Below are 14078 nucleotides of genomic sequence, written 5' to 3' on the forward strand. Positions count from 1 at the left end.
GGCCAGAGTGTCTTGTCCTGGAGATCATCAGCTGAATGAGGTCAGCACACCGAGTGGCTCCTGGAAGTGTTCATAGCTCAACTGTCGTGAGGTGTTTTAGGGCCCTCCCAGTGCTTATCGAGCTGCCAGGCTTCAGGCCAGAGGGTCCACCCTGAGCCCAGATCCCGTGCCCCTATTCGTGGGCGGGGTTAGGATGGCCAATGGGCCTGTGAGGGACAGCACTCTCTTGGACCCACCCACCCTCCCATGGATCCCCCCGTCGCCCCCAGTTACCTGCGGAACTCCTCCCATCTCCTTCCCTGGCTGCCGCCCCCCACCCTGTCCCCGTCCAACCGCTCGGACTCGTCCCCCCCGGGAGGCGAGAGCGTGTGGCAGTCCCTGGCCCTCTCCGCCATGCTCCTGGTGGACCTGCTGGCCGTGCTGGGGAACGGGGCCGTGTTGGCCGTCATCGCGCGCACCCCACAGCTGCACAAGCTGGCCTTCGTCTTCCACCTGTGCCTGGTGGACCTGCTGGCGGCCCTGGTGCTGATGCCCCTGGGCATGCTCTCGGGCCGCGCCCCGCTCAGCGAGGCCTTCTGCCGCAGCTACCTGGGCCTCAGCGTCTGCCTGGTGGCCGCCTCCATCCTCTCCATCTCCGCCATCAACGTGGAGCGCTACTACTACGTGGTGCACCCCATGCGGCACCAGGTGAAGATGACGCTGGGCCTGGCCCTGTGCGTGCTGGCGGGCATCTGGGTCAAGTCTGCCGTCATGTCCGCCCTCCCGCTCCTGGGCTGGGCCTTCCCGGGGGCCGGGCCGGGGGCCGGGGACGCGGCCAGGGGCTCGGCTCCCTCGCCGCAGGGCCACAGACGCTGCTCCCTGCACTGGACGGGCGGGGGTGGGGGCGGGGTTTGGGGCGGGGTGGGTCGCACGGCCTTCATGGTCCTGTTCGCCCTGCTCTACTTCCTGTGCCCGCTGCTCATCATCCTGGTGGTGTACTGCAACATGTTCAAGGTGGCTCGCGTGGCGGCGCTGCACCAGGGCCCCCTGCCCACCTGGATGGACACGCCCCGCCGGCAGCGCTCCGAGTCGCTGGGCAGCCGCTCCACCGCCGCGGCCAGCTCCGGCGGGGGTCCCCGAAACACGCCCCAGCGCTCCTTCGGCGGGGGCAAGGCGGCGGTGGTTCTGGCCGCAGTCGGGGGCCAGTTCTTGTGCTGCTGGCTGCCCTACTTCTCCTTCCACCTCTACTCCGCCCTGGCCTCCAGCCCGCCCGCCTCCCTGGCCCAGCTGGAGGAGGCCGTCACCTGGATAGGCTACTTCTGCTTCACCTCCAACCCCTTCTTCTACGGCTGCCTCAACCGGCAGATCCGGGAGGAGCTGGGCCGGCACCTCTCCTGTCTGCTCCAGCGGGGCGGGGGCACGGACGAGGACCGGCTGCCCAGCCGAGAGGCCTCCATCGAGGAGAACTTCCTGCAGTTCCTCCAGGGCACCGGCTGCAACCAGGAGCCGCAGAACTCCCGCAACGTCTCCAGCCCGAAGGCGGAGATCTGCAGCCCCGGCAATCAGCAGCCCCAGGCACCTCCCCTGCGCCCGCCCACGCCCATCGACTTCCGCATACCCGGGCAGATCCTGGAGGAGACCTCGGAGCTGATGGAACATCGCCACCTGGGCAGGGACCTCACCATGGACGAAAGCCACATTAAGACCGTACCCCCTGCCAGATCTGAGTTGGAATGCCCAAATGTTCATCATAAACCGGTGAACGGGGTTTCGCCCAGTCAGGAAAGACATCAATTCAATTGATGAATTGAAAAAATTGTTGCCGTGTTTCTCGGTTCAAGAATTGAACTTCAAACAATTTCTTGAATTTACTACGTGGAAATAGAACTGATGCAGAGTGTGCTCTGTTGTTTCTGCCTGTATTCAGTTCACCAAAGTCTACTTGGGAAGGGGGGCGGATATTTGAATGCCTTTGAGATTGAGCTCAAGCAGGAGATTCGCTTTTGTGGTACAGTAGCACGTCCGGAATCTTACGGTGTTTAATCGAGGACAAACAAATCCAATTCGCCAACCAGTTTGGGAGGAATTCTGAAAACCATTAGATTATCGGTATAATCTATTCTTTAGCTTCTTCATGCTTTCTTTATCTTACGAATGAGTTTACACCTAGTTTTGTAACAGCATGGTAGTTGAAGAAAAGGTCTGTTGTTTGAAAAGCAGTTGCGTGATACAGGATCTCTCCTTATGAAGCCGTGACATCATCAAAGTCAGGAAGGGCTACAGGCGCTCTCTTCCCCTGCCTCTTCTGTGACACCTAACCAAAAAAAAAGATTTTCATTTGCCTTCCTTTGAAGAGGTGTTTTCAAAGATAGGTAAATGAGAGAGAAACCAACCTTTTTTGCACTTGACAATCCACGGAAGCTTAAGTTCAAGGTACGGGCGTAAGAGTGCCACTGGATGGTCGTGGTTGACCTGTTGCGTTTCTTTTTCTGAACAATCTGCCGCAGGATTGCGATGAATGCTGTGTCTAATCTACTGAGCACTGTAAATGGGTAATGTTTTCACCCTGCTCTTTTCTTTACAAAAAAACGTTGTGGGAATGTTGTGAGGGAAAACTCACACTTTCAGGGATTTTTGCACATAGTTTTTCACATTATTCCATTCTTTCTGCCAAAATGATACATACATAAATAGATATATAGATTCTCAAAGTGCTTTACAGTGCTGTGGGGGAAACTCACCTCAACCATTCCACATGTGTAGCACCAACTGGGTGATGCACGGCAGCCATTTTGTGCCAAAAACGCTCACCACACACCAGCTAAGGTGGAAAGGGAGCGATCATTATTTTAGGCAATTAAATATGGGGATGATTAGGTGTCAGGTTGAGAGAGCCAGGTTGGAAATTTAGCCAGGACACCAAAGAACCCCCTACTCTTTGCGACAAGTGTCATGGGAATGTCCACATTGACTCAGGACCTCATCCCAAAGATTGTGACAGATTGCAGCTCTATTTGAAAGCCACAGAGCAGTGTATCGTCCTCTTTAAAAACAACACAAACAAATTACTGAGCAATGTGATGAGAATCAGGCCAATTCCCTCAGCCCAAGGGTTCAATATAGTGGCAGTGGCAGTGTGGAGGAGAAAAAAAAAACATTCACTTCCTTCATATTACAAGATGGAAGATAGATCAGCCTCCATTGTTTTTGCTAGTTTTTTTAATAAAAGGAATTTCCACATTCACTGACTGAATTACATAATTCAAATGTTCATCATTAACAAGTTTTATTTATCGATTTGAACACCCAACCACCAATGCCAATGGTATAAATAGCAAAACGACGACGTGTGTATATTTATAACGGGTGCCTGAATTCATTAACACTTTTCCCTGCCTACATATGTAGAAATAGGTTACAGAAAAATATGTTGCCTGGATCTTGTGATTTGTCTGCATATGGCTGATGTGTGTCTGCAATTTGAAACAGTGCATTGATTGTGACTGTACACAAATTTGGATATATTCGCTGCATGCAGTAGATATGCAGTTGATATGCAGTTAACAGAGATTAAACACTTTTTAACTTAGCATATCTCAGCCCAAAATGGCTTTCAGTCATGACAACAGGTGTCCAGTTGAACTGCGATCCTCACAGGAGAGAGAGGGAGAGAGGGGGAGAGAGAGAGGGAGAGAGGGAGGGAATGAGGACAGCACCTTGCCTTCCGCTGCAGCTCCTGACTGCTTATGGGTAAACCCTGGCCAACGTGTGGAGGGTTGCTGTGTTTTGCTGTAAGCACAGTGGCTTGTTGTGCCCACACTGCTGGGGATAGAGGCAGAGTTTACACCTGTCACCTGCCATCGGCTGTCTGTCCTTTACCTGAGCCTCACGTGGCTCAGCTTCCCCTCTCTTTACTCTCTCTATCACTCACTCATTCTTCTCTTTCTCTCTCACTCACTCATCTGTTCTTCTCTCTATCACTCGCTCATTCTCCTCTCTATCACTCACTCATCCCTTCTTCTCTCTATCACTCACTCATTCTCCTCTCTATCACTCACTCATCCCTTCTCCTCTCTATCACTCACTCATCCCTTCTTCTCTCTATCACTCACTCAATCTTCTCTCTATCACGCACTCATGCCTTCTCCTTCCCAGTGGGAGCATTGGGGAGTGTCAGGGGTAATAATGTAGTATAGACACTGGATAGAGAGAGAGACAGTGTCCAGGGATGGGGGGGCAGGTGGTGTGTGTGTGTGTGGGAGGGGGGGGTGGCTGGAGGCTAGAAGTGTAGGTCAATGGGACATTGTTTTAAAGACTGTCTTCGGAGACGGAACGTTCCGAATGTTCTTGCTTAATGACGTGAGCATTGACGATCGTTCCCGAAATGGGTTACTCTACCCGCCTCGTTGAATAAAGAAAAAATATGTTCTCTTGGTCCTTTCACAGCGAAAGATTGGGTGTCGAAGTAGTTCCCAAATTACACTGAATTGGTTTAAAAGCTAGCAGAACAAATGTAGCCCTCTCCATTAAGTGCAGCAACAAGCACAATCTTGAGCCGTGTAATAGCAGACTGGTCTCTGCATAAGCGCCGGACGGAGAGGACGAAAATAGGCTTTTCCACAAGAGGCTGTGAGATGCTCCTCTGTGGAATGACTGCTGCCACACGCTGGTGAGAATCTGAATTGCACCAGGGTGCAGTCTGTGCTTTCAGTTGAACTCTTGTAAAGCCTGAATTTCTTAGAGAATCTTTGGTTACACTTTATTTTACCAGGTACTTATTAGGTAACTATTTTGATTTGAGTCAAGTACTATGTACTATGTATTTACATAGTGCTTACGGATTGTATTCACTGGCTTTGTTTCAATGTACTTACCACTGAAATCAAAATTGTTATCGAATAATTACACATGTACCTGTGTACTTAGCTGTGTATTTAGTAAAAAGTAAAGCGTTACCGTTAAATAAAATATTGTACTCAGACACAGATTTCTGAGAGCGTGGAGAAAAGATTGAAGTCGGGGCCTTCTTTGCAAAAGGACTGTGATCTCTGTAATGCTTGTGGGAACTTGTGATCTTTCTCTCTGTTCTGCTCACTGCTATACACTAAACTACATTTGTGCCTGTAGATTCTTAACAGAAAGAACACAAGTTCATAAGTGTGTTGGCATCAGAAAAGCTCGATCACTTTGGTTAATGCTCACAAATTAAATACATTTACATTTACATTTTTGTCATTTCGCAGACGCTTTTAATCCAAAGCGACTTATAAATGCATAGATCCTTCCACATACATTGACTGGATGAAAACTATGTTCAAGCTGAGTCAAGTATTGCCATGTCACTTTATTGGGTGAAGGCCTAGCCAATAAAAACTTCCCTTTTCATACAGCAGTTATATTTCATATAAAATGTCAGCAAATTTTGTATGTGGTTTTCTTTTGTCTTTTTGTGAGGTAAAAGGTCTCTCATCTCCTGATGCAATGTTGCGCTGGTATACCCCTGAGCAATTGTTGAATACCAATGTGTCGAGCTTTGCAGATGGCTTTGCAAAAATATTCTCAAAAATTCCTTGCCTTCAACTCACCCCCATACAAATTTTTAAGAGGCCCACCCACCATACTGCCTTTTAAAATCCCCCATCTGTAATTGATGCCAATACATAGTTACCCTGACATCTTCCCCATGAATTTCCCCACAAAAAACCTGCCCTTGGGGATAAATCCCACATTTGGCAACCCCGAGAATGATCTGGAACTCCTTGTGTGGGGGGTGTACGGTCTGTAAAGACCATAAAAATGGGCCATCCAGATTTGAGGATCACTTCTTATTCTGTGGCAAAAGAAATGAGTTGTAGGTAGATTTCAGCAATAAAAAAAGATCAAATTCCAAAGTTGTGCATATGCACTCAGTGAGCACTTAATTAGGTATACCTGTACACCAGCATATTAATGCAAATATTGAATCAGCCAATCATGTGGCAGCAACTAAATGCATAAAGACATGCAGGCATGGTCAAGAGGTTCAGCTGTTTTTCAGACCAAATGTCAGAATGGGGAAGACACGTGACTTTGACCGCGGTATGATTGTTGGTGCCAGACAGGGTGGTTTGAGTATCTCAGAAACTGCTGATCTCCTGGGATATTCTCGCACAACAGTCTCAAGAGTTTCCAGAGAATGGTGCGAAAACAAAAGCATCCAGTGAGCAGCAGTTCTGTGGGCAGAAACGTGTTGTTCATGAGAGAGGTCCGAGAAGAAGGGCCAGACCGGTCAAAGCTGACAGGAAGGTGACAGTAACGCACATTACAACAGTTTTATGCAGAAGAGCATCTCTAATAGCAAACCTCTAAGTGGATAGGCTACAACAGCAGAAGTATAAAATATAAGTCTAATAAATACCTAATAAAGTGCTCAGTGAGTGTGTATTGCAGGCCTGTTTTCCGAGCTCCTCTTCTCTGTAACTGCAGCAGGGGAACTCCTGACTCCACTGCGGCCGTTCCGATTCCAGTTCGAGAGTCGAACGAATCCATTCCAGCAAGGATCGATTTTGACTTCAAAAAGAGGAAAACCTGCTTTGGGAGTCTACCCTCCCCACCACTCAGAAACCGGACGAGCTGCTACTAGACAATCGAGCACCACAAAGGCATTCAAATGTTCTGCCAATCTCCAAGCCAGCTGCGTGTTGCTCGCAGGGACACAAGCGTGGGGCCAGCTCATGTGGACTGAATAACTTTGAACTTCGCTGACCTTTAACCTCTGTCTAGGAAGTGCTCTGCTGCCCCCTGTGGCAGAGCTGGAAAACACAATAACGGAAGTCTGACACACGGCTGTCATTTCAGACAGTGCTATCATCCACTGTATGGTCTGTAGTTCCAGGATCTCGAGAAAACAGCTGGTTTGTGCATACAAAGGTTCTTAAAATAAGATATTTATTTCCCCTCTCCTTGTATTTATTTATTTATTATGGATGAGAAATGGATTCCTGGGTATTGATCCCGCTTTGTAAATTTTCTTCTGGGCTTTTTTTTGTGATATTTTTCCTTTGTTGTGTATTCCGTTCTTGGATCACAAATACAATTAACTTTCAAGTGTTATATTGTACTGTGTCAGGGTTTTTGAGTGGTTTGGCTATGTGACTGTTGCGGGAAGGAGAAAGCAGGACATTGTGCCTACACTGGTGTTTGAGATCTATGGTAATGTTCTTTCTTCGTGCTCAGTAATGCAGTAACGCAGTAATACCCTCTCATGTGTACTTTCTCATGGTCAGTGCAAAAAGAGGTCACAGAAGAGAACTGCATTCCCTTATTTTTGTATTATATTTCTTTATAAACAGAATGGCTGTGTTTATCACATACACACACACACACACACACACACACACACACGCACACACACAGCCATACACTGAGGGTCTCCATGCGCTAAATGACATTTTCAACATTCGGGTCACAGCTATTACACAATTAATGATGCTCAGTGATGTTAATATGAAGGACTTTTATTTTGACACTATCCTTTCTGCCTCCAGGTAGAACTCAGTTTGTGATCCGTGATTTCTGTCCTAGTTCCCCCTTAGCGGTCCCACAGGGGGCAGAGATCAAACACCAAGAGGGGGAGGGGGAAGGACCGCAGATGTGCAGCGTGGTCCTCGGGCGGGGTCGGAGGTGCGAGATGAAGGGGGGACCTGACATTTGGAGGGTCAGCCACCCCCCATCTGTGCCTAAGAGCTCAGCTGAGAGACAAGCTCCCTGTCCAAGCGTCCACAAAGGTCAGGGCCCTACTCATTCAGAAGGCTTTACACCTCTTTCTGTTGTTCATGAGATGATTGAGACTCACGCGAGGGAGAATGAAGACGCTAAGGGCCAGTTCCACGGACACGGAACAGCTTAGTCCTGGACTGAATTCAGTTTTGTATGGAGTGTCCATTCCAAATGTATATAGTCTAGCACTAGGCTTCAGTTTTGTGTCTGCTGGTCCCATATCAGGTGAAATGGTATTGCTTTAACATTTGTAGCCTTGGTTCATACAATTGGAAGATTAATGACTAAAACATTATCCATTACAGTACATCCATCCATGCCCACAGTGACCATGATGCCCTACAAGAAGATATTTCATAGCCTGGGGGCTACCAATTTCTTGCATCAATGTTTGACTTTGATTTCCTTTCTGTACCTTGTACTTCTACACATTTCCTTCTGAGCTGAATCATTTCAGTGGGTTTCCAACAAGCAATTGCTACAAGCATTAGATTCTAGAAAAAAAGCCTTCCCTGGTGTAAAAGCTAGCTATGACCAACTCCAACTTGAAATGACCAGCTACCAGCTGTTTCAAAACATAACCTGAGCTGGGTGAACCATGTTAAGTATGGAGCTGGTCTGAGCTGGTCAACCTGCTGCCAGCTGTTTCAAAATCTAGTGCTTCTTCTATAATGCAATCTTGGTATATCATTGTGTTAGTGTTCAAATGAGAAAACAATCCCCACTCAACATTCCATCAGGATTTGCAGCATGTGGGCCTCAACGTAACACGCAGAGATTTAAGCAGAAAAACAAACTGATTGTAAGGCTTGACAAAATAAGATAAGGGATCATTAATATAGAAAAGAACACAACACACACATGCACGGACACACGTACATAAACACACACAACACACACAAATGTACGGACACACACAACACACATGCATGCAGGGACACACACACACACACACACACACACACACACACAAGGACACACAAGGTACTTTCAGAATAAACACATTGCAAGAAACGAGCTGCAGAGGGAGATGTCACACATTGGCATATTTCCTTGCAGCAAACATCAATGCACACATTGGACATGACCTGTCCAAAACAATTCTGAGTGGAATGATTTATTTACATAAAACAAAGGATCAAGGCACCTAATAAATGTTGTTTTGCGTACCATGTTGCTCTTTGAAGCCCACATGATTAGATTTTAATCCCACCAATAGCTGTTTGAGAGAAAGGCTGACTGATTTTAATCACAAACATTAGGGAACATCTCATTTATTTCAAGAGAGCATAATAGAGAAATACAGATTCAAAAATTAACATGTTCCTCTCGATTATCAGACCTCTGCTCAACCATTCTATAAGCTTTGTACCTTTATCACCGCAATACAGCAATTTCAGCAATACAGTGGACGATAGACATATGACAAATAAGCATGTATTTTAAGAAGGAAAACGTGCTGCTCTTTAGATAGTAGAAAGTGCCCCACAACAGAAGAAAAAAAAGCAGCATTCAACGGTAAGACTTTGGAAATAACTAGAAAGCATATTTTCATACACCATAAATAAATATTTCACTTTTTTGTCAGGCTATGATCCAATTATTGACTTTGCCACACTCGGAAGGAAGGATTCTCTGGCAGAGAACTGACAATGGCGCCCTCTGTTGGTGAGCTGCAGGACCGCGTTCCTTATGGAGTTACCTTCTTCTTCCAGAACCAGGTGTTTCCATGACAACCCAGCCTCAACCACATTCTCTGACTGAGGGAGGGGGTGGGTGGAGCATGTTATGAGGTGACCTCCACCCTACCCCCCCCCCCCCCCCCCCCCCCACCTTCAAACATCACATGCTCCCATGCTCAGTTAATTTGTTCAATCTTTCTTTAATTCAATTAACAACATTGCATTAGCACCCTCCTCACTCACACACCCACAGGTAGACCTAAATCTGGCAAATCACTCCATATTTTTATTTATCACTTACCTTTCTGACACTGAATCATCTCTACTTAAATATAAGAATCTGGTGTTAGCCTTGTGACTCTACAAAACACATTTAGAAAGTTCTACAGATAATAAGGTGGGACACCAGTGTTATTCCATCAGTAATCACTGTGTGTGTGTGCCTGTGTGTATGCGTGTATATGTGTGCCTGTGTGCCTGTGTATGTGTGTTTATGCTGGTTTGTTGTGCATTCAGGCCCTGTTGTAGTGTGTGTGTGTGTGTGTGTGTTTATGTGTGTTTATACTGGTTTGTAATGCATGCAGGCCCTGGTGTGTGTGTGTGTGTGTGTGTGTGTGTGTGTTTATGCTGGTTTGTTGTGCATTCAAGCCCTGGTGTGTGTGTGTGTGTGTGTGTTTATGCTGGTTTGTTGTGCATTCAGGCCCTGGTGTGTGTGTGTGTGTGTGTGTGTGTGTTTGTGTGTGTGTGTGTATGTGTGTGTGTGTTTATGCTGGTTTGTTGTGCATTCAGGCCCTGGTGTGTGTGTGTGTGTACTTTGCAAATTGTAATCCTGCCAATTCTTACTGCTGATGAGTGGTTTGCATCTTGTGGTATATTGCTGCTCTCCAAATCTTCTTCGAACAGTTGATTGAGATACAATCTCCACAGGGCAGGGGTGAAAGTTTGTGATATCACTAACTGATATTTTGGGTTTTTTCTTCACAGCGCTCATGTTTCTGTCATTAACTGCTGTTGTTCTCCTTTGTTGACCTGTTCGATGATCAGTAATCACTGTGTGTGTGTGCCTGTATGTATGCGTGTATATGTGTGCCTGTGTGTATGTGTATGTGTGTTTATGCTGGTTTGTTGTGCATTCAGGCCCTGGCGTGTGTGTGTGTGTGTGTGTGTGTGTGTTTATACTGGTTTGTAATGCATGCAGGCCCTGGTGTGTGTGTGTGTGTGTGTGTGTGTGTTTATACTGGTTTGTAATGCATGCAGGCCCTGGTGTGTGTGTGTGTGTGTTTATGCTGGTTTGTTGTGCATTGAGGCCCTGGTGTGTGTGTGTGTGTGTGTGTGTGTGTGTGTGTGTTTATGTGTGTTTATACTGGTTTGTAATGCATGCAGGCCCTGGTGTGTGTGTGTATGTGTGTGTGTGTGTTTATGTGTGGTTATGCTGGTTTGTTGTGCATTCAGGCCCTGGTGTGTGTGTGTGTGTATGTGTGTGTGTGTGTGTTTATGTGTGTTTATGCTGGTTTGTTGTGCATTCAGGCCCTGTTGTGGTGTGTGTGTGTGTGTGTGTTTATGTGTGTTTATACTGGTTTGTAATGCATGCAGGCCCTGGTGTGTGTGTGTGTTTGTGTGTGTGTGTGTTTATGCTGGTTTGTTGTGCATTCAGGCCCTGGTGTGTGTGTGTGTGTGTGTGTTTATACTGGTTTGTAATGCATGCAGGCCCTGGTGTGTGTGTGTGTGTGTGTGTGTGTGTTTATGTGTGTTTATACTGGTTTGTAATGCATGCAGGCCCTGGTGTGTGTGTGTGTGTGTGTGTGTGTTTATGTGTGTTTATACTGGTTTGTAATGCATGCAGGCCCTGGTGTGTGTGTGTGTGTGTGTGTGTGTGTTTGTGCTGGTTTGTTGTGCATTCAGGCCCTGGGATGTGTGTGTGCAAATTGTAATCCTGCCGATTCTTACTGCTGATGAGTGGTTTGCATCTTGTGGTATATTGCTGCTCTCCAAATCTTCTTCAAATGGTTGATTGAGATACAATCTCCACAGGGCAGGGGTGAAGGTTTGTGATATCACTAACTGATATTTTGTTTTTCTTCACACCTCTCATAATGTTTCTGTCATTAACTGCTGTTGTTTTCCTTCGTTGACCTGTTCAATATCTGTTGCTCAGCATGCCAGCGGTTTCTTTCTTTTTCAGGACATACCAAGTTGTTGTACAAGCTACCCCCAATGCTTGCACAATCGCTCTGATGAATTTCTTCTCTTTTCTAAGCTTCAAAATGGCTTGCTTTTCTCCCAAATACAGGACACATCTGGGCAACAAGGAACACCTCAAGTCACTTGTTCCAATACTTTTGCTCACCTAAAAATTGACCTTGCTGTTCCAATACTTTTGGAGGGGACTGTATTTTGTCAAACATTACTTCATTGTTGTTAAACCACAATCCATTTTTGTTTAGGATGTAGTTGTTGTAATTGTGATGCATTTAATGTTTTAAAATCTCTGATGTTTCTTATTAAGTGTATCAAACTAAAACATAGCTTCTGTGTTGTTCAATCACAATCCATTACAGTGTATCTAATCAATCTATTGCACTGTAGCCTATTCCAGTTGCTATGTAATGAATGTGATCTCAAGTGATGTCGGCTCTCCTGTTTTTGATCAATTTACTACTTTTACTTCAATAGAGACTGTTGACTTTTTTGTATTTGAAATAATGCAATTATTCAGCATATTTCCTGTCATTGCTAATGTCAGGTGACACAACTGCTAATTGTCCGGTGGTGCGACCAGGTGAAATATTCATTTAAACCAATAAATAATAGTTTAAAGTGAACAAATGGTTGATAACTATGATGTGAATCACTATTGAATTAATTCATTTGTATATTTGTATCATTATTTTTCTGCCTTTAAATGTACAATCTGATGCTAAAGATACTAAATACCTGGCCACTAGAATGCAATAATCTGAAATTATTGTAAATACAAAACACAACCACTAAATAATAATGTGTTAAGCACTGTAGACACTCTAAAGGATACTTACTCTAATTTCACATAGAATAAATAGTAGGAAAAAATATATATATTTTTTTTTATTTTATTTTTATTTTTTATACAACTATTTTGTTGTGCCATCTGGCATTTTTTGGGCGGTTAAAAATACAATGTTATTTAACAAATGACACTTTGTTCCAGACTGCAAAATGCAAAAATATGCATTACATCCATTTTTAAAATACTTCTTAAAAAAACATTTTTAGAAGCTTTATTTGCCATTTACCCGTGTGCAGTCAAAATAATGATGGACTGTTTGCAATGGATTAATTTGTGAGGGGCAACTGACGGAATATCCCACCCTCGCTAAATACATTTTGTCTCAGTTCATGTTATTGCAATAAAATAGACTTCCACTGGGGGTGATCACATACCAAAATATATCTGTGGTTTTAAAACTTTCTTCTCGTTAGAAGGGTATTCACTGAACATTTTTTCTACAGCTTAATCCGTTAATATTTTGCCCAAGCCTACTGAGTTTTCAAAACCATACTCACATGCTAGCACACATAAATTTTATTTTGAGCCACAACTTCTCGTGGAAACGCAAAATGAATAGGCTATCGTAGCCTAGTTTAAGTGTATGTCCAAAATAATTATGGATTCCTATCATGATTTTTTGTTGTTGTAGCAGTTCATGAAATCAATGAAAAAATGTTGTCTTGCTACTACACGGCTGAGGCTACTACTACTACTACTACTACTACTACTATAATAATAATAATAATAATAATAATAATAATAATAATAATAATAATATTATTATTATTATTATTATCATTATTATTATTTCATGACACGCTGTTCTTCGACACGAAGTCATTTCTTGTTCCTGCGCTGATACGTGCAAACTACATTTCCCATCACTCCCTATAGGGGGAAAAAATAAAAAAGCATTGTCGAGTTTCTATGTCATTTACATACTTTTCCCTCTAACAGCAACGGAAACAGTGGGGAACCCGAGCGCCGAACAGTTAGAGATCTTATACTCCAAACTTTAAAGATAAAAGCAAACCATAGATAGGATAGGCACGTGAAGATTAACATAACAAGCTAGTGCCGTTTCCTAAGTATTTATCGCGTTTTAATTTTTACTTAGTTGTATTTTTATTTCTTTATTTTTAAACCAACAGTCAGCAATAAAACCTAAAGGAAGACTGCTTGCTACGTGTGCACGTCAGCCTATCTGAATTAGCCTTCAGCCTATATCACAGCAGCTGAAAACGCCTTGGATTTAAATTAACATTGATCCACTATCGGGGAAAAGCTGCATGTGAAAAAGTACACTTTGGTGAAATCGCTGCTGTCTCCCATGTGAGGGTTGGTGCCAACGCCTTTTTTCTCTCCGCTCCCCGGTTATTACGGCTGCTGAAGAAATCGCTTGCTGTATTTTGTGTCGCTTCTCAAACTAAGAGTTTGAGTTTTCATATATCGCTCTCCCTACGCATACTTACTGGTATTCAAAATGGGATGTACACTAAGTGCCGAGGACAAAGCGGCGGTGGAGAGGAGTAAAATGATCGATCGGAATCTGAGAGAAGACGGGGAGAAAGCGTCCAGGGAAGTCAAACTGCTGCTGCTTGGTGAGTGCGGATCAGCGGCAATACCCCGCG

The 14078-nt window shown here is 44.7% G+C and overlaps 2 protein-coding genes across 2 annotated transcripts in view; both read left to right on the top strand.

Annotated features, from left to right (window-relative positions):
- Positions 1-246: 246 nt before the first annotated feature.
- On the top strand, positions 247-4197 carry LOC133138610 (G-protein coupled receptor 61-like). Its single transcript, XM_061257514.1, has one exon. It carries the CDS (start codon positions 247-249, stop codon positions 1780-1782), a length of 1536 nt encoding a protein of 511 aa, XP_061113498.1. The 3' UTR covers positions 1783-4197.
- A 9206-nt stretch (positions 4198-13403) lies between these two features.
- The window catches only part of LOC133138229 (guanine nucleotide-binding protein G(i) subunit alpha-3), a 65332-nt gene continuing 64657 nt past the window's right edge, over positions 13404-14078 (top strand). Inside the window, exon 1 of the mRNA XM_061256812.1 lies at positions 13404-14048. Coding sequence (XP_061112796.1) covers positions 13931-14048 — 118 coding nt within the window. The 5' untranslated portion in view covers positions 13404-13930. The remainder of the gene's footprint in view (positions 14049-14078) is intronic.

Source organism: Conger conger, chromosome 10 (assembly GCF_963514075.1).
Source record: "Conger conger chromosome 10, fConCon1.1, whole genome shotgun sequence".
In the NCBI taxonomy this organism is placed as follows: domain Eukaryota; kingdom Metazoa; phylum Chordata; class Actinopteri; order Anguilliformes; family Congridae; genus Conger; species Conger conger.

Coding starts and splice junctions, on each gene's coding strand:
- LOC133138610 (XM_061257514.1), top strand. CDS start 247: ATGGATCCCCCCGTCGCCCCCAGTTACCTGCGGAACTCCTCCCATCTC.